Consider the following 20,394-nt stretch of genomic DNA (forward strand, 5'->3'; position numbering starts at 1 on the left):
GATTATGTGACAGATTGTTCATAACAATAATACCAAAATGACATTAACTTGTATAATTAGAAAGATAATGCAACAAATTGTTCATAAAAAACAATACCATAACGACATTTCAATTGACACAGTTTGACACACGAAAAACCAAAAAAAATACACACCCACCACGATCCAGCTGGTTGCTGACTCGCTTCCAGCCAATCACTTATTCCAGAATATAGAAAATAACTGACTTAAAACCTTGCATCTTAATAAGAGTACTTAGTATGACATTGAATAAAACTGGATATTAGATATCACTCTTCTTCAGACTCGGACTCAGCACTCTGGAGCCACTCCACAAAAGGCTTGACAAACTTCCAAATAGACGAGCTCTTGTTGTTGCCAGCTGATCCCTTCTCGTACCACTCGACAATGAATTCTTCCTCCAGCAAGTCGGCATCATAAAGAAACTTCAGAGCCACTGCTACCTCCTTGACAGCATCAGGACTAGCTTTTCCACAGAAAGACTCGATGGCATGCAACAGGATTGGCTGTGAACCTTCAGCATAAGCTAGGGCAGCACCAACGTAGGTCTTTTTCTTATTGACCTCCTTTGCAAATCCCTTCTGCAAACCGCCAAAGAGAGCCTCAAACACAGCATCCACTACCTCTTGGGGGGTACCTGAGCACGAGGTTAAGTGGGTATTCAACTGATTCGCAGTTGGACCTTGCTTCAGGTATTCCTTCAAGTCCTTGATAAGAGTCTCTTGTGGGTCAGCAGAGAGAGTGCCATTCTGTTCTTTAACCTCAGGTTCTGGTTTGGGAGGTGGGGATTTCTTCCGAGGAGGAGATTTCTCTTCAGTTGAGAGCATGACCATGTCAGCTGTCACAGCACTAAGCTGCTCTGTTATCCTCTTCTGAGCTGCCTCCATAGATGTGTCAGTTAGCCATTGAACATCGTCCCCATCGTCGTCATCCTCATCATCAACATCAACCAAAGGTTCATTATCACCAGCCTGGCTCCCAGTAGGAGAGTGGTCTTCATCAGACCCCTGAGTCTTCTTCTTGGTTGACTTGGATGCACCTTCTTTTGAGGACTTCTTCTGCTTCGCTGCCTTGTCGGCAGCTTCACCATTCTTGAGGCGTTCCTTCTCAGCCCTTCTCAAGGCCTTCTTGTCCTTGGATGATTTCTTCACTTCAGGTGGGTTCTTAAGAATAAAAGTCGTGAGCTTATCTCTCATATCCACATCAGACACAAACCCACAAGCAGCACATTTAAGCTGCAACATCTGAGTCTTTGTTATCAGAATCTCAGTCTCAGGGTTGCCACACCCATAGCACTGAACATATTTCTTGATAAAATTCTCCAGAAGTCCAGCAAGTTTTGCTGTGTCATGAGCTCCATTAACAAGGGAAATCCCTGTCTTTTCGTCAAATTTGGATTGAGCTCCGAGCTCACAACCAAAGTACTTTGTTGTGTAGGCAGCAGGCCTAGCCAAGGCTTTCGCTATGTCAACCATGTTGACAATGTTGGTTTTGATGCCATTCCCACGACCTTCAATCTTTGTGACCATCCTAGGCATCTTATACCTGTAGAAGGCATCATCACGGTTTCCAGCACCAATGTTCTGAAGCGCCATCTTGCCTTATGAAGGGATTGGAGTTTGTTAGGAGGCAATGAGAGGAAGTGCTGATATCTGAAGGAAAGAAGGCTGCATATAAGTGCAACCCTGACGATTAAGAGAATAACCCTCAATATTCCCAATATGCATACAATTCAATTTCCCGGAGGTATGACTATCCTTTTTTCTAGACGTAGGACAATATTCTCCAAGCAAGCCGATTGTTGACAAAAAGAGAGAGGCTCGTTCAGACATAAAAAAGGCTTCGAACTCCACTTTTACGAACTGCGGCTACAGCACGGCTATTGCCAATCCTACAAACAAGAACACTAAGATAAATAAGTCATAAACAAAAAAGGAACTCAATCATCAGCAACCAATATCACCCCCTTCCACCAAACTGAAACAGCAAAAACAACATGTAGACAAGTAAACATGAAACCCTACAGCTCAAATTCGATACATTAAGAGTTAAGGCTTCTTAAAAGAATAAACCATCCACAAAGAAAGCACATCGACATCAGAATCAACATTGGCCATATAAAAATAAAATAACAAGTTTATCCTTACACAATAAAGGTTCATATAATCATCAATTAAGGTTGTTCATAAACCCTAATCAAACGCAGTAGGTTCGGCAACTCATTTACACGAAACCAGCGATTCATTCACCAAGGAACACTCAAAAAAATAAACAAACAATTTGTTTCCATGTTTATAATGTTATCGACCACATTAGGATAAAAAGTACAGCAAAAAAATCTATTGACAACCACCTATTATGGAAAAACATCAACTTATCAAAAAAGAATCTCAAAAAAGCCAAATAATCATTCAGCCGCAACCAAATTTCATTGCAGATCTTAAAAATAACCAATAGATGCTCAAAATATCAAAATAACCTAACATCAATTTCATAAAACCTCAAATAATCTCACCTCACAAATTAAATTAGCACAACAAAAAAAAAAAAAATCAATACTCCTCCATAATCATAACAAATAGGTCAACCCTAATTTCATACTCCAATCAACAAATCCAAACACGACGAACACATAGCTCAAATAAATCATCAACTAATCCAACAAAAGCATCAAAATCAATGCGTGAACAAATTTAGGTCAAATAATCTTGCATCGGATTCAATTAATCGAAAATCGAACAACAAACCAATAAAAAAAGCACGAAATCGACGAAAAACAAACATATAAACAGATCTAAAAAAAACTGATTGGATGAAGAGATAAATTGCAATAAAAAGTGAAGAAATTAGTGTATGATTGATTGAGGAAGATGAATACCTGGGAATCGAGGAAAAGGTGAGGAGAGAGAGAGGTGCAGGCAAGAGAGAGAAAGAGGAGAGAGATTGAGTCGGCAGTAACGTAGCGGCGGTACATTAGAAGGGCAACATGTTTGGTCATATTTATATCCACAAAATCACACAATTTTTAATCCTACTAATATTGTGATTTGGGATTATTGTTGTTTAATTTTAGGAAGTGGACAAAGGAAAAATATTGCGATTTTGAGGATTCTAACCCTAGTTGCTTTTATCTAGAGTTTTGTAAAGTTTTATCCCATCCACTTGTTTTTTTTATTTTTAAAAAAAAAAAAAAAAACTATTTTTTTTACAAAAATTGTTAAATATAATTTGAAAATTTGATAATGGGTTTATAGTGGGCTTATCATAACTCGATTTTCGAAATGGGTTTATTGTAATCCAAACATTTGCCCTAAAGTTAAGTAAATTTTGCCATAATTAAGAAATCGTCTTAAACTCGCTTTTAGGAAATTCAGAATCAAACCCTACACAAAGCGAGCTATTCGTCCAAATTAGAGCCCAATACCTTTTTTTCCCCAAAATCAAGCCAACTTGAATTTCGAGCCCAGTAGCCAGTACTATCGAAACCCACCATGTTTTTGAGCTAGGTTATGTTTGATCATTGCTCACACAATCAACATTTTTATTTTTAGAGAAAATCATGTCCATTGTCATCACTTATTTCTTGCAACCCACTACATAGCTTGATATGCTCTTTCGGTCGTCCTATCAAGATGTAAGTTGACCATCACTCGAATCAATCCAATTTGAGTCGACTCGATCGTCATTTCTTCTCCCACATAATCGACTAATCAATGTTTTTTTTTCCCAAAATAATGTAGCTCTCTTTACCAACAAATACGTGGTTGGTATATTTTCATACTGCATTTATTAAATTCCATTTAACTTGATTTATACCTTTCCCATCCCGTTAAAAGTTTTGTGTGGATTAGATAGTATAGTATATGAGCTTTTAGGTGGTGGCGATGAAGTTTAGATTTGTTGTGGAAACTTTTGTGAGAATTAACTGACATGTCATTGGTAAATAGGGAAATTCTACGTTGTATTGTTGTATACAATATGACACTAACTAGTTTATCCTGAAGCATGGCGATAAAGGAGAATATTTCAAGAATAGAAATATAAAACATAAGATCAAATTATATCATTACAAAGTTTATCAAGTAAAGACAACTTTAATAAGGATAAAACATACTTTAAAAAACCGCATATTTTTTTAAAACAAACTTATGTCTATGTTAATCAATTTTCATCCACATGTCGCACACACGTATTGGAGAATGTATGAGGTATAGAGAATACCATTATTCTAGATTCCTTAGTGCTTTAAGTCATCTAGATAGATGTAATATAAGTTAATTCATTTCCTGTTAAAAAAATTAAAATCTAACAAATTGGATTTTAAATAGCATTCAAAGAAGTAAGACTGGAGCAACAAATCAAATTTCATTCGTATGTTTCACATTGACATGAGTAAAAGCATACAAAGTGACAAAGGAAAATATATCTTAACATTTGGTTGGTTTAGATTCGTCTTACATTGCCCCAATACTTCGTAAATTTTTGCTCTATCACATAAAGAGGCATGAAGACTTCTTTGGGAATATTCTTGAAATTATTCTCATCACTTGCATAAAATAAAATGTATTAAACACTCTTTAATGATCTTCTTTTTGAAATATCTTAAGCTTCTTGTTTTCTATCAATTCAATTTTTTGTCGCCTAAAATTTTCTTAATTTCAAGCACTTTGTCGACGTACAATGTAATTCACATAGTAAATTACCTATGTCATTCTTTGATGATATCTCTACTGTCTTTCTTGAGATTTAAAGTCATAGGCTCATAGCATTAGGCATGGTTGAATTTGACTGAGATTTTTAAGAGCATTAGTCCGTAGTAAATAGTTAGCACCACCATAAATGAAGGCATTTATATACATGTGTTATATTAATTTGGTTTGATTATTTTTTTCAGATAAGGTGCACGGGGAGCCCCCTCCTATCACAAGAAGGGGTATGAGGTTTGAACCCCCGTCACATGGGAGAGAGGTAAAGGGGCTAACCATCCCTCCATCTCCTAGATCCTCAAAGGGTCCTAACTCCTAAGTTATAGAGAATGGTTGATGAAACATATACTTGTAACTTTTTCTTAAAAAAAGGAATTAGTTTAGGCAGGAATACAAGATATTAAGATGGATAGATTCAATAAAATTTAAGAGGCATTCTTTTTTTTTTTTTGGTGAAAAAAGAGGCATTGTGTCAGATTTCATTACATTCTACATAAGACTATATAGTTTCTTGTGTTTTGAGTACCCTTGTCTTGCTGTTACGTTGATACATCTTCTGACAATTTTCAGACGATCCTAAGAAAATAGGAAGAAAATTGCGACAAACGAACTGGATAATAAATGATGGGATTACACAAGTTTATGAACATACATCATCTAATTTAATGGAACAAATCAAAATCCTAATCCTTATTTAAACAAAAAAACCAAAACTGGATTAATCTTAATCTCAGATTAAATCATGCATGCTTTCGGGCCCGTTCACATTTACTTAATTTCAGTTCAGTTCAGTTCAGCTCCAATCAGTTCAGTTCAGTTCAGTTCCAATCAGTTCAGTTCAGTTCAGTTCAGCTCTTAATTTCCCTCTCACATAAAATATTCATTTCAGCTCAATTCAGTTCAGTTCAGTTCAGTTCCAATCAGTTCAGTTCAGCTCCAATCAGTTCAGTTCAGTTCAGCTCAGTAAATATGAACAGGCCCTTCCATGCTCTTATTTATAGAAGATTCATACAGCACATGATCACTTGATAACACCACTACATCAGCACATGAAATAATTTGTAGGCTGCAATAGAAGAGATGAGTTTGGTGAAGATGATTCGATTGAATGGTGTCAAAAACGGACCAGCAGCGTATGCATGAGCACCTACAAGATAGTTGATCTCAGAGATAAAATAAGCTGAATTCCAAAATCTTTAGGTCAAGTTGAAACTTGAAAATTGGAGCAGGCCAGCGAACACTGTTGTATTCATCTGTCATATGCTCATCAAGGACATGAGAACATATTTAGCAACTGGAAACAAATACTACCTCCATCCGAAAATAATAATGTATTTTAGAAATAGTAAAATCCATACATAAATAAAAATTGAGGCAATGTGAATATGGAGTATTAAAATTCTAAATGTAAAAACCATTTTGAATGTTTTCAATTAAAACTTGCAATTCTTGGCTCACAGTAACGGTTCCTTCTCTTTCAGGCTCACTCTAACACAGTTCCTTCAGTCTTACTTGCATGTTCAGAACTGCCAGTGACTTCAGATCACTAAACATCTGACACAGCAGAAATTACCAGTCAGAAAAAGCTAGAAATCATCATACCGAAGTTACATCGGACACTGTGTCTAACGCGTGGTTAAAGATCACATCCTTAAGGACATTTTCTCTGCTCAGATAATCATGTACTAGTAACTGATACATATGTCATGTTACAACAATCTAAATTTTGTAATATCAAGCATCAATATTAACATCTTTCATCTAAAAATCAAATTTCACAACCAATAATCAGATAATAGTTTACAACCTTGACCACCTGTAAGATTGAATTTGAAGCCAACTGCAATACACTATGTAAAATGGCACACCCTTGCTTGGACATCTGTAGCCCAGAAAAAGTATAATCTCGTCACAAACGCAAAATATAAAAGGTTCAAAACTTCTATTTATATATCAACCACCAAAGCTACATGAAGTACTTAAGAAGCAAAGGAAAGAGATGACCAATATATGTTTCAGGTTGCCACAAACATAATGCACAACTAATACTCCCTCACCAACGACCGTACATGAAGTACCAATACTTAAGATATGATCAATTTCGCCCCAATACTTGGTACTTCATGTACGGTCGTTGGTGAGGGAGTATTAGTTGTGCATTATGTTTGTGGCAGCAGAGATATATGTTTCAATGTCTTGTGAAGCTCCAATACAGCAGCAGAGATATGATCAACACATACAAGGACAGCCAGTTATGATTGTAAGACAGGACCACAATACACAATAAACTAGAAGAGTAACAATGTACCCCAACTCCACAATTAAAGCTGAAAACTTAGAAATATGTTTCTCCACTAACTGTCACTGAGGCATGAAGAAAATTGTTTCCAGTATAGTTGATTTGATTGCAGCAATTTCTTGCTAAAGTAAGTGTACTTAGCAATAAAAATGAGCAGGATGACTTAAGAAAAAAACCGTAAAATGACAATCTTCATGATACTCCATAACCAGTCACAAGATCACACCATAATGTACATGGAAATAATGAAAATAGATACAAAAGTTTCTCCAAATCAGAAGCCAATGAAAAAAAGAAGGAAAACAAAATTATGATCAAATAAGAAATTGTTACTTCACACCTTTGTTATTAATTCAGCAATGCAACTCAACTTTACTTCCTGAATTGCTTCACAAAAGTCATATAACCCTACATGAAGGAAAAAAAATATATCCAAACCCAAAAATTAATCACATACATCAACAGGTTGCACAAAAATGTAACAGCAAATTAGATGAGATAAGAGTACTGCTGCAGTCTGTTATATGAAGCTCTGCCCGATATCATCTGATTACTACTTGTGTAGAAACCTACAATACTGGTGGGAAAGTAGGCATGAACTCCTTGGAATTGGGAAGAGGAACTTCCTGGAACCAGCAATGGTTAAGAGCCTCTTTCGCTGTTATCCTCTTCTCAGGATCATATGTTAATAGCCTGCTCAACAAGTCAAGCCCTGAGTTAGATAGTGTTGGAGAGCCAATAAAAGATGCACGGGGAAACTTTTTATGCAATAGATTATATGGTTGGTGAACAAAGTTGACCTTAACCCCTGGCAACTTTGAGTAGCCTTCCCAAATATTGTCATTAGGTGTGCCCAACAAATTGAATATCTTACCAATCTGCTCGAACTCAGTTTTTCCCTCAAATAATGGTTGGCCAGTCAGTAGTTCAGCCATTATGCAACCCACTGACCACATATCCACAGCTGTTGAGTATTCTTTGGCTCCCAACAGAAGCTCGGGAGCCCTGTACCAAAGCGTTACCACCAGAGAAGTATACGGTTTCAATGGACTACCACAAAGGCACGACATACCAAAATTACAAATTTTTACCTCTCCCATATTATTAAACAAAATATTTGCTGTCTTCAAATCTCTATGAAACACACAATTATCATGAAGATATTCAACACCCTCCAAAAGTTGAAGCATCAAGCACTTCACTTCACTCTGACTAAAAGGCCGCCTCCTTGCCTTCAGTAGTGCCCTAAGATCATGTTCCACATACTCCATCACCAAATAAACATTATCAAACCCATGAACACCATCATCTACCACTACTTCTCGAACATTCACAATCGAAGGATGGTTCAATGACATTAAAATTTTAATCTCCCTCAAATAACAAACAGGAAATCCCTCATTTCTACTCCCCAACTTCAACTTCTTCAAGACAACTACCTCTCCACTCTCCTTATCCCTTGCTTTATACACAACCCCATAACTACCCTCATTAATCTTACCAATGTTCTCATACTCAACCACACTTCTACAACCTCGAGGCATAACTCCCCTCCCTCCCCTAGACACTCCACCCTCGACACCCTCATACGAGCAATTCAAATCCGAATCCAATGTAGCGCATTCCTTATCATGATCACTTACACCAATTTTCATACAATCATCACCATTTACTCTCATCACACACTCACCAACTAACCCCTCCTTTTGAATCACCCAACTCTCAGGACTCCACCTCTTCTCCTTCACTCCCGCCGCTTTAATAACAACTCCACCCCTCTTTACCCAACCACAATCACCAAAATCATCCTCAAATGCCCACCGAGACTTTGATAATTTCGGTACACGACTAATAATACCCTCCTTATCAAGATAATTACATAACTTCTGCCTTTGAGGAGCGAACTTCCTCCTCTTTCGAAGCGAAGAAAGCACAAATCCATTATCAATTTCGTCACCAAAACCGGTTTCAATTTCGCCCCTTTTTCGGCCATACTTAAGATAAACCCCATTACTGTGAGAACTAATCTTACCCCCATAACCAAAACCTTGACAATAATTAGAAACTTTCCTCAAATTACTAGCTTTTCTTGCAGCCATGATTACAAGCAAGGAACCTCTTAATTATGAAATTGTAAATTGTATGATAATAATTTGCTTATACAATGAAATTGATCAACAAGTCACAAATTCGGAAAATAAAACAGAAATTTAAGAAAAAAAACCCCTAGAAATTTACAATAATTAGATTTCTAGGTCAACAGATGATAGCGGTGACTGGAAATCTTACCAGAAGGCTAAAGTTCGGGAGTTCGGCAGAGATTGATTGAGGAGAACGCTGAAATCACGAGAATTCAGTTTGTTGACGGTAAGAAGATGGAGACCGTATTTATAAGTTTTGGCCCCTTTTTTACCATGGGTCGGTGAAATTAATTGTCTTGTACGTCAAGTTTAGCTCAAGACCATTAAAAAAAAAATAAAATAAATAAAATAAATCAATAATATCTTTAATTGTCAATATTATTTGAGTATGTATGTTAATGTAAAACTTTGATCAATAAATTTTTTTTTTTTGAAAGAATGACCAATAATATCTTTAATTGTCCGTAATTATAAATTATAACAATTGATAATTAATAACTTAGGGTTCGTTTGACATCGTTGTGGTTATCTGTTTTTTTTTTTAAAGTATATTACATATGTCACATAATAAATCAAAAAATATTTACACTTATTAAAATCATGATAATTTTGAAAACTAACAACAAAAGAGGAGAAACAAAATTTTCTTGTTTCTTGATTCTGGTTTTTAGTTTTTAAAAAAAAAATAGTTTTTTTTTTTAAAAAAAAAAAAAAGAAACTAAAAACCAAAAATGATGTCAAACAAGCCTTTATTTATTGAGACAATTGAGTATAAGTCACAAACATTAGTCAAATTACATCGAATGAATAGTGCAAAAAGTGTTAATAAAACAAGTATTAAAATAAGAAGGAAGTACTTCATCGTAATACCTGTTATAGTGGGTGTCCAATTCATTTAATTTTAGCTTGCTTTTAAAATTAAACTTGAGTGACCTTATTAATTTTTGACAAAATTTATGGAATTTATTTCCTCTACACAAGAGCATTTTTATGAAGTTAAGATCGTAAGGTTATCGTGAGTCTGAGGGTGAGTTTGGAGTTATTCCCGAGGAATATTTTCATGTCAAGAATTCAATTATGTAAAGGTGAGTTTTTATTATTTATTATTTATTATTTATTTTTATTGTTAATCTCATCGCGTGAATATTATATGCATGTGAAAAAACTGAAAATAGTAAAAGAAACATGCTCTTTTTCAATCCACCCAGATAACCAGTAACACATTATCATTAATTTCATGAATTATTCCCTTCAAATAATGGTAAGTTCGAGCGGGCCTTGTCAAGGTGAGTAGGTGGAGTCGGGAGAGTTTTGTGTGAATTTGAATTATGAAAAAAAATACTCTAAAGACCTGTTCACATTTACTGAACTGAGGTGAACTGAACAGATTGAAGCTGAACTGAACTGAATATTTTATGAGGAAAGGAAATTAGGAGCTAAACTGAACTGAAATTAAGCCGAAGTGAACAAACCCTTAAGGTAAAAAAACTATTGTGGTTGAGTTTCGAAAATAAATTTAGGATCGTGGGAATTGAATGGTGGGATAAACTCATCGTTTATGTAAACAATTAGTATTATATACACCTGGATCACGATACTCCACTACTCCATACCTAATACACTTGAGTTATTTTGCCTAAATCTTATGTTATTTTGCTTAAAATTAAACCTTGTGTTATTTTGCTAAAATATTATGTTATTCACTTATTTACTTTAACACAATGTATAAAAAAACATGCATTTATTAAAATAACATGTACTTATATAATAAATAACATATATATAAATTGAAATAATAAGAGGTTCACATCAAAATAACATGAATTTTATAAAATTAGAGTACAGCGAAAGAATCAATGTTGAAAAAAAAAACAACTTACAAATATAAAATAACATATACTTATTTTAAAATAACATAAATAGATTGAAATAACAAGAAATTCATATTAAAATAACATATATTATATAGACCTGGAGTACCATGCACACGGTACTCCAGGAGTACCATAGAATTTGCGTTATGTAAATTTATTGTTTTTAGATCCATCTTGGTCGAACCTATCTCTCTTAAACAAGTGAAAAAAAATATAGTCCTAAGTTGAAAAAAAGAAGTTAAACTAGCCCTATATGGATACATTTACGATTTTACCCTAGATGAATGAAATGGCCAAAACTCAAAACTCAAAACTCAAAACTCTGGACCGTGAAAGGATCCAACTTGACCTAACAAGTAAAAAGTTCAAACGAAAAACTTCGAGGGTTTTCCATTACATAATTCATATAGAGAGAGGGAGAGCAAGTGAGCAACACAACTTAGAACACAACTTCACACTCTCTCTATAAACCAAACCCTCTGTTTCTCCTCTCAAATTTCTGCATCTCTCTCTCTAACCAGAAATCATGCACGCACCAGTTGTCGTTCTCAGTAAGCATTCTATTTCTCTCATCCCTCCTTTGATTTTCTCTCTTTTTCGGTTGATTTCTTCGTTGTTCACTTTACAATGTCTGTTAAACCTAATTTCACTACCAGATTTTTATTGATTTATGCATATGTTTTTTTAATTTTTTTTGTTTAAATTAGTTCGATGTTGCTGATAAATGTGAGATTTGAATTAGGGTTTTGTTTAGGGTTTTTTGTAATTTTGTGAAAGAACCGGTTTGTTAGATTGGTAGAAGATCTGATCTCGTTTGTTTAATCATTCTATGGATGTAATACGAATGTTACTGTGAAAGTTGTTATTTTGTAGTACTGTAGTTTATTTTGGTTAATTATTATGGTTCATGGGAAGGGAGGCGGTTTATGCATTTTAGCGTTAAGCAACTTTGTAATTGAATAAATATTGATAATATGAGCTTAACTGGTGCGATTCTGCTTGAGTTAGTTAATGAAAGATGGGAACTTTTGGTACATGGTTTTGAAATTGGTTTCGAGATCTTGTAAAGGTGGTTTATGGTATATCTGTGTAATGTGAATTTGGGTTTTGTTTTTGGTTATATGGGTATTGTTGTGTATTGAATTTGGCAATTGATTTCCATTCTAGGCATCGGATTTTTTAAGTGAACTTTTGTAATTGGAATTTTTGAAATTGCTTTTGATTTCACTGGTTGGAAGTGTAGCTAAGTAGGATTTGAATAGATTAATTATTTACGCCTATAATTGTTCTTCCAAGGTTAAGCGTAGTTGATAATATTAATTTGTACCCATAGCATTGCATGGAAATACTAAAGCCTGCGAGTTTAGATGTTTGCTTTGCTATATTAGGGACAGTGATGTTAGTCTTGACAACGCTAGAGCTTGAAAGCTGTATTAATTGGTACAAGGCATATCCCTCTGAATCAGGAAGAACACAAATCATATTATACCTATAAGGCTATAACCACTGCCCAGTGTATAAATATAAAATAGTGGATAAAGAGACTTGATTATTAGGTTTGAGCGTTATTGAATTTTTGTTTTTATCTTGGTTGTTAATGTTTGGGTCTTCTTTATCTTCCTTCTGTTGACCTATTTTCATACTATCGTAATTTGCAGAGGATTCCACAAAACGTGAAAGTGGTACTAAGGTCCATCATGCTAACATTCGAGCAGCAAAGGTAACAATCAGACTCTGTTTTCTGGTTAATGTTTTGTCTCCTTGATCCTCCACCAAAAAGTTTTTCATTTTGTATTATTATGTTAGTCTCCCTACTCCCTAGCCTTCTGAATATTCTTAGTTGTCTGAATTTGTATCATAAATCATTAATCCTAATGGTTATATGTGTCAAAGTGAAACACATACTTACTGCCCTATTAACTCATGCAAGCTCTGCACTCATAATAAGAAAACAATATGTGTGATATATGTGACTAATTTCTGTAGAAATCAATAATTTAGCTCCTCTTAGTCTTGTCTTGGGTATAAAAATAATCTCTTTTGATTGTTCATACTTCGTGTTATCAAGTTTTTGTAGGATCTGTCAGCAATGCAATTTTTTTTTTTTTTTTTTTTGCTTCTTAAGTTTTGTTTGAAGGGGTTTCAGTTGTTATACTTCTGATGTCTTGTGCTAAAAAAATAATTCATGGCTTATCAAGATATGTGCTATGTGTATCGTGACAGGCTGTTGCTGAAGTAATTCGAACAACACTGGGTCCACGTTCGATGTTAAAAATGCTCCTTGATGCTGCTGGAGGTGATATATCTTTCCCGCTTTAGTATGGGTGGAAAATTGGTTTTTTTTAATCAATTAGATTGCTGTCGTAGTTGTTTGATTCAAAATGTTGTTTCTTTATATTATCATTGCTAGCTTTGAATCTTTAAGATTTATGCATAATCTTGACAGATTGAAGATATTGGGATGTTATTTACTTCAAGGATGAAGGATTTTTTTCAGTAAATGCCTTTTTTTTATTCATTAACCCCAAAAAAAAAAAACACCTTTATTACTCTTGGGGAGGAGGGGATGAGGAAGGAGAAGAATTGCTTGGTGTCTGGCTCTGCATGAGTGCATTCTTTATGTAATTAGGTCTTATCTATTTCTTGTATCTTAATAGATAAATCATCAGCTAGGTCATCTGTGATCCTATATTATGTTGAAATTAAGGTTGGAAAGTTGAATCATTTGTTGGTGTGTTTGTGTTGTTGCACCTTTGTTGTTGTTGGTGGTGGTGGTGAAGGGAGACCAAAGATATAAGAAAATTTGGTAGTGTATAGATCCTTGCATGATGGGGTAACATCCTTTTTTTCTGCTGTAGTTGATTGACTCACCTTTTTGCCTCTGTATTAAGTTGCTCTTCATGCTATGTTGGTGATTGCAGGCATAGTTGTGACAAACGATGGGAACGCTATTTTACGTGAATTAGATCTTGCACACCCAGCTGCCAAGGCATGTACTCTTATCTTTCATCTCTTTACCCAATTAAATAAAGGTAGAAAGTTAATGTAATGTACATTCCAGAGGACACACTTGATTCTCATTGTGTGCTGGTTGTGTCTAGGGATAGCTATATAACCAATTTCACTAGTTTACCATTTCTTCCCCTTGTTAATTTGGTTTATTCTTATATCTGGCATCTTGTGAATTTTATAATTATCTCGTGACATTTTATTAATTTCTATCCACTAATATGCATTTTCCATTGCAATAATAGTCTATGATCGAACTTAGCCGAACACAAGATGAAGAGGTGGGAGACGGAACAACTTCTGTTATTGTTCTTGGTAAGAAAAGATTCCTCCTCTCGCTTTATCACTGGATTTGATTTTGGGGTATTATAGGCATATTAATGGAAGTAGTGGTCCTTATGTTCTGCTTGTGGGTTCAATAATTATAAGCAGAGAAGAATATTTAGAAGTCCTTCAATTGTACTTGTTGTAAAGCAAGTAGAAGATTGAACGACCTGAGTTTGCATATGATGTATCTACTCAGTAGATTCTATTTTGTGCTTCCCTATAAACCTTGAAACGTTTCTACCAGATTCACTTGTATTCATCAATGTTTATTTAACAATTTGGTCACAATTCTGCCTCTGCCCCTCTGCTGGTATTTCATGCATTCCTTATAGTTATGAAAAATTTATCAATTCTTGGTTGAAATTTGTGTTACAGCTGGAGAGATGCTTCATGTAGCTGAAGATTTTATTGATAAGAATTTTCATCCTACTGTTATTTGCCGAGGTATTAATTTTGCTGTTACTCTCATATATGCATTTTCTGATGCACGATTTTGTTGTGGAGCATTGAACTTAACTCTGAATATGGATGTTTCTTAGCCTATACCAAAGCTCTGGAAGATGCAATTGCAGTTATTGACAAGATCGCAATGACAATTGATGTGAAGGATCGTATGTTCCCATAACTCGTGATTTTGTCATTTTACATATCCTTTTGTTCTTTCATCTTTTCAATTGGTTATGATGCTTTTATGCTATCTAAGTGCTTGGATTGATGCAGGTGCTACTATGTTGGGACTGGTCAAAAGCTGTATTGGCACAAAGTTCACTAGCCAGTTCGGTGATCTGATTGCAGTGAGTTCTCTTCCTTCTGTTCTCCCCTCTCTCCTCTCTACCATGTTCGTTTTTTTTGGTTTCCTGGATTGTTGCAAAACAGCTGGTTTGTCTTAGCTGTTGCAAACAACATTAAAACTTTCCTGATAATTCATGTCTCTACTATTATTAGGGTGCTTGTGCGTGTGCGTGTGCCTGTGCGTGGACATTAGACACCTAGCTTCTTGTACTTGTGTGTAGAGTGTTAATGGGGCCAATTTTGCTTGTAAATCATACTACCTCCGTTCAAAATTTCTTATGCTTTTCATTTTAGTTTTTGCCTGAAAGTTGCTTACACTTACGTATTCTCTTATACTTTTTCCAATATTTTCTTACACTTCACTCACCTTTTTATACTTTCTCTCCTACTATATCCACCTTTTTCTTACACTCACCAACCACATCAACTGTCGATGTCAAAAAAAAAAAAAAAAAACCAACCACATCAACACTCTCTCACCAATTACATCAATTTGTGTGTACATAGTAACCACAAATAATTTTTGGGTTCAAAGGTAATAATATATTGTCTCCGAGTGCCAATAGTCAATAATTTTCTTCCTTCTGTGAGTTATTTTGTTGGATGGCCAATTATGCCTTTTATGGGAGGGGTATGTTTGTAGCTTTCATAGCTGTTACTGGCAAATGTGCTTATCTGATCTATATAGGAGTCTTTCTGCTTTTCTTTGTTATTGCAAGATATGTTCATCCAATCATCCATGAATTGAATATTAGTACACTGTATATTCTCGTAACCTATAGTATACCTGTTTGTGTTGGAATGGAGTTAGCATCCTACACTGATGACCTCCCCAGTTCAAGGTTGGTGTGTGGACAAGGTGTGTTGGGAAGGTTTGTGTATGTGGAGTAGCTGTTTATCCAGCTGCAAAATCAGTATAATAGCAGGGATTCTGACTTGGTGTAGGAGTTTGTGAATTCATTGTTTTCTGTATGTGGTTATTTTTTTGGGTGTTTTGAGATCAATCTCCTGCAACATGATGTTATGGTGTGGTTTCTGCTCTTGGGGAGCATTAAATACTTAATTAGTTATTAGCATGTGTCTGCCTTGTGGTAGATGAAGCAATGAATCAATCAATCAATCAATCAATCAAAGCCTTAATCCCAAAAGTGGGGTCGGCTAACATGAACCAAATATGATTATTCCGTGTAGTCATCAACATAAATCTTTCTCCTCCATCCCTTACGATCCAAAACTTCATCCTCACGTAAATCCATGCACTTCATATCCTTCCTCACTCCTTCCAACCAAGTCATTTTTGGTCTCCCTCTTCCTCGTTTAATCCCTCCATGATCCCACTCTTCCACTCTTCGCACCGGTGCACCCACGGGTCTCCGTCTTACATGTCCAAACCAACGTAGACGATTTTCCCTTAATTTATCTGCAATGTCTGCCACACCTACTTTCTTGCGAATAACCTCATTTCTGATTCTATCTCTTAAAGTGTTTCCACACATCCACCTTAACATGCGCATTTCCGTAACCTCCATCTTTTTAATATGCTCTTTCTTAGAAGCCCAACATTCTGTACCATAGAGCAACACTGGTCTTATGGCAGTCCTGTAGAATTTTCCCTTCAACTGTAGGGGAATGCTGCGGTCGCATAACACTCCCGTGGCCGCTCTCCATTTAAGCCACCCTGACTTAATTCTGTGGGTTACGTCTTGATCAATGTCACCATTCTTCTGGATGATCGACCCAAGATACTTAAAACATTCACTCATGGTCAAATCCTTTCCATCCAAACTCACCACTTCATTGCTTGTCCCCCTCTGAGTGCCAAAACGACATACCAAATATTCATAAATAATTGTTATCCATTATTATGTTTTTAGAGGAGCTTTACACAATGGGGTTTGACACAAATATCAACTCTAATGTAGTCGATGGTGTGGTTGTGGCATTATCAGGGTAAAAAAAAAAAAGAAGAAATCATCCTTTTAAGTTTTGTGCTACTTAGGGTGTCTTGGGCAATGGTTATTTAACAATGCACCTAAAAAAGGAGTGGGAAATTTTGGATGCCATAATTGTTTTTTTGTTGGACCTGAAATTAATATTCATAAACCTATATTTCCTCTGCTCCATTAATCTTGCTATCATGTAGTGTTTCATGCTCTCTAACACACAAATTATATTTTTTGTTGAGAGTATATATTGAGACAAATCTAACAAGATCCCGCACAACTAAATTGGAGAGTGTGATTAGTGTATAAGTTCAGATGTTGCAATATATATGGAATGTAGAAAGTAGTTTGTTGTGGTTTGTAAGAAGATTTGAAGATTGGTTGATCTGGTGAAGAAGTTAACACTGGAACTGTAAAAGTAGTTTTTGTTTATTTGGTTTGGATTCTTTAAATAATAAAAAAAGGGTCTCACACTCTCACGTCCATGTGGCATGAATTCATACCTCCGGGATCTCATCCAATCATCCTTTTACAAGTTTTTTCTTTATTGATGTTGAACAAAATGCATGGTTTATGAAGTGTGCGTGTCATTGTTTAATTTCACAGCTGTTTTGTTTCTATAGTTGAAGGAATAGACGAACCTATAGATACTTTAGGTATTGTATTTTTTTTTAACTGTGCCTTGCATGTCTTGTAGGATTTAGCAATTGAGGCCACATCAATAGTTGGTGTGGACCTTGGCCAAGGTCTGCGAGAGGTGGACATTAAGAAGTATATTAAAGTTGAGAAAGTGCCTGGAGGCCAATTGGAAGATTCCCAGGTGCTTAAAGGAGTGATGTTCAATAAGGATGTGGTTGCTCCTGGAAAAATGAGGCGGAAGATTCTCAACCCACGTGTCATTCTTCTTGATAGTCCTCTTGAATACAAGAAGGGTGAAAATCAAACAAATGCTGAGATAATGAAAGATGAAGACTGGGAAGTCTTGCTAAAAATGGAAGAAGAGTACATTCAGAATTTGTGTGGACAGATACTAATGCATAAGCCAGATGTAGTGATCACTGAAAAAGGGCTAAGTGACTTGGCATGCCATTACTTAAGCAAGGCCGGAGTTACCGCAATTAGGAGAGTGAGAAAGACAGATAATAACAGAATTGCTAAGGCATGTGGGGCTGTCATTGTTAACAGGCCAGATGAATTGCAGGAGTCAGATGTAGGTACTGGTGCTGGGCTTTTTGAGGTCAAGAAAATTGGTGATGAGTTCTTCACATTTATTGTGGACTGCAAAGATCCAAAAGCTTGTACTGTGTTATTAAGAGGTGCTAGCAAAGATCTGTTAAATGAGGTGGAAAGAAATCTCCAGGTATCGCTATAGACTAAACTACTAAAGGCTTAATTTTGCACTAATTAAGGTATAATAATAACTGACATATTCCCTTGTTACAGGACGCCATGTGTGTGGCAAGAAATATCATAAAAAACCCAAAACTTGTTCCTGGAGGTGGTGGTACAGAGCTGACTGTATCAGCAGCCCTGAAGCAAAAGAGTGCATCCATCGAAGGCATAGAAAAGGTGACCCTCTCTTCCAGACTCTGCTCTCTCTTTCACTTGAACAATAAACATAAAAGTCTAAATTTTTATTCTACAACAGCCTTTTTACTATGCGCTAAAGAAATATATGACATGAACCTGCTGGCATAGCTGTGCTTACCTGGCATTAGTTGTAATCTTTCTTACTCCTTATTGTGCAACAGTGGCCATATGAAGCAGCTGCTTTAGCCTTTGAGGCTATACCCCGAACATTGGCCCAGAATTGTGGTGTAAATGTTATAAGGACTATGACTGCCTTGCGAGGAAAGGTCAGGATTCAATATTTCTGAAAAACTTGTCTGGATTAAAAGAGATAATTGTTAATGTTGATTGATTTGATCTTAATTTGGGCAGCATGCAAATGGTGAAAATGCTTGGATTGGCATAGATGGAAACACTGGTGAAATTGCAGATATGAAAGAAAAGAAGGTATTTTGTGGATATGTTGTGTAACATTTACCCCTCTTTCAATAATTGCATCTGCATCACTGCATGTTTTGGTAAGGATTATGGAACACAATTTGTTGTCCATGTTAGGAATTTTCTCCCGTCTGTTAGGGTCTTGCATGCAGCATGCTACACCACTGAGTTATTATTTCTGTAAAAAATTAAACCTGAATATTGTGGTCCCCCCCCCCCAACCCACCTAGGATCAGACATTTCTCAACTTACTGCTGAATAGGATTTTTTTTACAGTTATTTATTCATGCTATTTCATATGTACTTATTTTGTCAGATATGGGATTCATACTCAGTAAAGGCTCAGACTTTCAAGACGGCCATAGAAGCAGCCTGCATGCTTCTAAGAATAGATGATATCGTTAGTGGCATCAAGAAGCAGCAGGCTCCTGGAGCACAAGCTCCCTCTAAACCAACTGTTGAGCAGGCTGATGATGCAGACAATGAACAAATGATTCCAGAGTGATTTGCTTAGGATGAAGTGCTTAACTTTATTATCACTTTTGCCCCTGGGATCATGTCACCTGAGTATGGACTTTCTAACCTGAGTGATGATATGATGTTCGGTGGAAGGTTCTTCGAACCTCGTGGGTATAAACTGATCCCTCCCTCTTTGTATGTCTTTATGTTTCTTTTCATTTATTTTTGTTTTGAGTTTTTTCGTGTAACTTAGCCATGGAAAGGTAGGGCATCTTCTTTTTAACTACTGTAATTTTTGTAGTGGAATTGTTTTCAGAATCAGTCTCTCTGCAAATCTTTTCACCAAATTTGCAAGAGATTTCTCATATGGATGCCCAATATTGCTTATATGCTTTATATGGGGCAAAGATTTTGAATTAGTCAGGTGTTTTTAAGAGATGATTTCTGTTTGAAGTCTATTTTAAGCCACTGTCCTCACTTGTTATTTATCTGGATTGGAAATTTATATACTATTTCTGTAAATAATATCTAGTCGCCTCTAATGTTGCAAGCAATTACGGAGAGCAACTTTCTGAAAAGGAATACGTTCCGATTAAAACAATGAAGAAGATAATATGTAATTATGTAGGAATGTATCTATCATTGCATGATATCCCCACCTCTTTGAATTTCACTCAAAAAGGCATCAAGCAACAAATCTCAGCCTCTTTATTGTTTAAACATGAGCCATATCTTTTTCTATGACAATATAATTGATTCATATCATGTGGTGTTGAGTTTATTTATTTATTTATTTTGAAATTTCTTCGTTACACT

The 20,394-nt window shown here is 35.6% G+C and overlaps 2 protein-coding genes and 1 pseudogene across 3 annotated transcripts; 1 reads left to right on the forward strand and 2 right to left on the reverse strand.

Annotated features, from left to right (window-relative positions):
* Positions 1-77: 77 nt before the first annotated feature.
* On the reverse strand, positions 78-3,056 carry LOC145604485 (putative eukaryotic translation initiation factor 5-2). Of its 2 annotated transcripts, none has more exons than XM_081660367.1 (2): positions 2,900-3,056; positions 78-1,912 (listed from the first exon to the last, which is right to left on the reverse strand). In XM_081660367.1, exon 2 carries the CDS (start codon positions 1,614-1,616, stop codon positions 291-293), a length of 1,326 nt encoding a protein of 441 aa, XP_081516493.1. In that variant the 5' UTR covers positions 1,617-1,912; positions 2,900-3,056; the 3' UTR covers positions 78-290. The 2 variants fall into 2 exon arrangements, with proteins under 2 accessions (XP_081516493.1, XP_081516494.1); XM_081660368.1 differs by having other exon boundaries at positions 78-1,927; positions 2,900-3,025.
* A 4,387-nt stretch (positions 3,057-7,443) lies between these two features.
* LOC145606286 (cyclin-dependent kinase G-2 pseudogene) lies at positions 7,444-9,125 on the reverse strand (annotated as a pseudogene).
* A 2,310-nt stretch (positions 9,126-11,435) lies between these two features.
* On the forward strand, positions 11,436-20,071 carry LOC145603788 (T-complex protein 1 subunit gamma-like). Its single transcript, XM_081659772.1, has 13 exons — positions 11,436-11,592; positions 12,700-12,761; positions 13,265-13,337; positions 13,963-14,030; positions 14,296-14,365; positions 14,753-14,821; positions 14,917-14,988; positions 15,098-15,171; positions 17,810-18,472; positions 18,556-18,681; positions 18,864-18,968; positions 19,054-19,128; positions 19,436-20,071. The coding sequence occupies exons 1-13, from the start codon at positions 11,568-11,570 to the stop codon at positions 19,622-19,624; spliced, it is 1,671 nt and encodes a 556-aa protein (XP_081515898.1). The 5' UTR covers positions 11,436-11,567; the 3' UTR covers positions 19,625-20,071.
* Positions 20,072-20,394: the final 323 nt, after the last annotated feature.

Source organism: Chenopodium album, chromosome 22 (assembly GCF_948465745.1).
Source record: "Chenopodium album chromosome 22, dcCheAlbu1.1, whole genome shotgun sequence".
Classification (NCBI taxonomy): domain Eukaryota; kingdom Viridiplantae; phylum Streptophyta; class Magnoliopsida; order Caryophyllales; family Amaranthaceae; genus Chenopodium; species Chenopodium album.

Excerpts from the sequence above, each read along its gene's own strand:
- LOC145603788 (XM_081659772.1), top strand. The coding sequence starts at position 11,568 with ATGCACGCACCAGTTGTCGTTCTCA. Across the intron at positions 14,366-14,752 it reads AACTTCTGTTATTGTTCTTG|CTGGAGAGATGCTTCATGTA; the intron begins GTAAGAAAAGAT and ends TTTGTGTTACAG. Across the intron at positions 18,473-18,555 it reads AGGTGGAAAGAAATCTCCAG|GACGCCATGTGTGTGGCAAG; the intron begins GTATCGCTATAG and ends CCCTTGTTACAG.
- LOC145604485 (XM_081660367.1), bottom strand. The coding sequence starts at position 1,616 with ATGGCGCTTCAGAACATTGGTGCTGGAAACCGTGATGATGCCTTCTAC.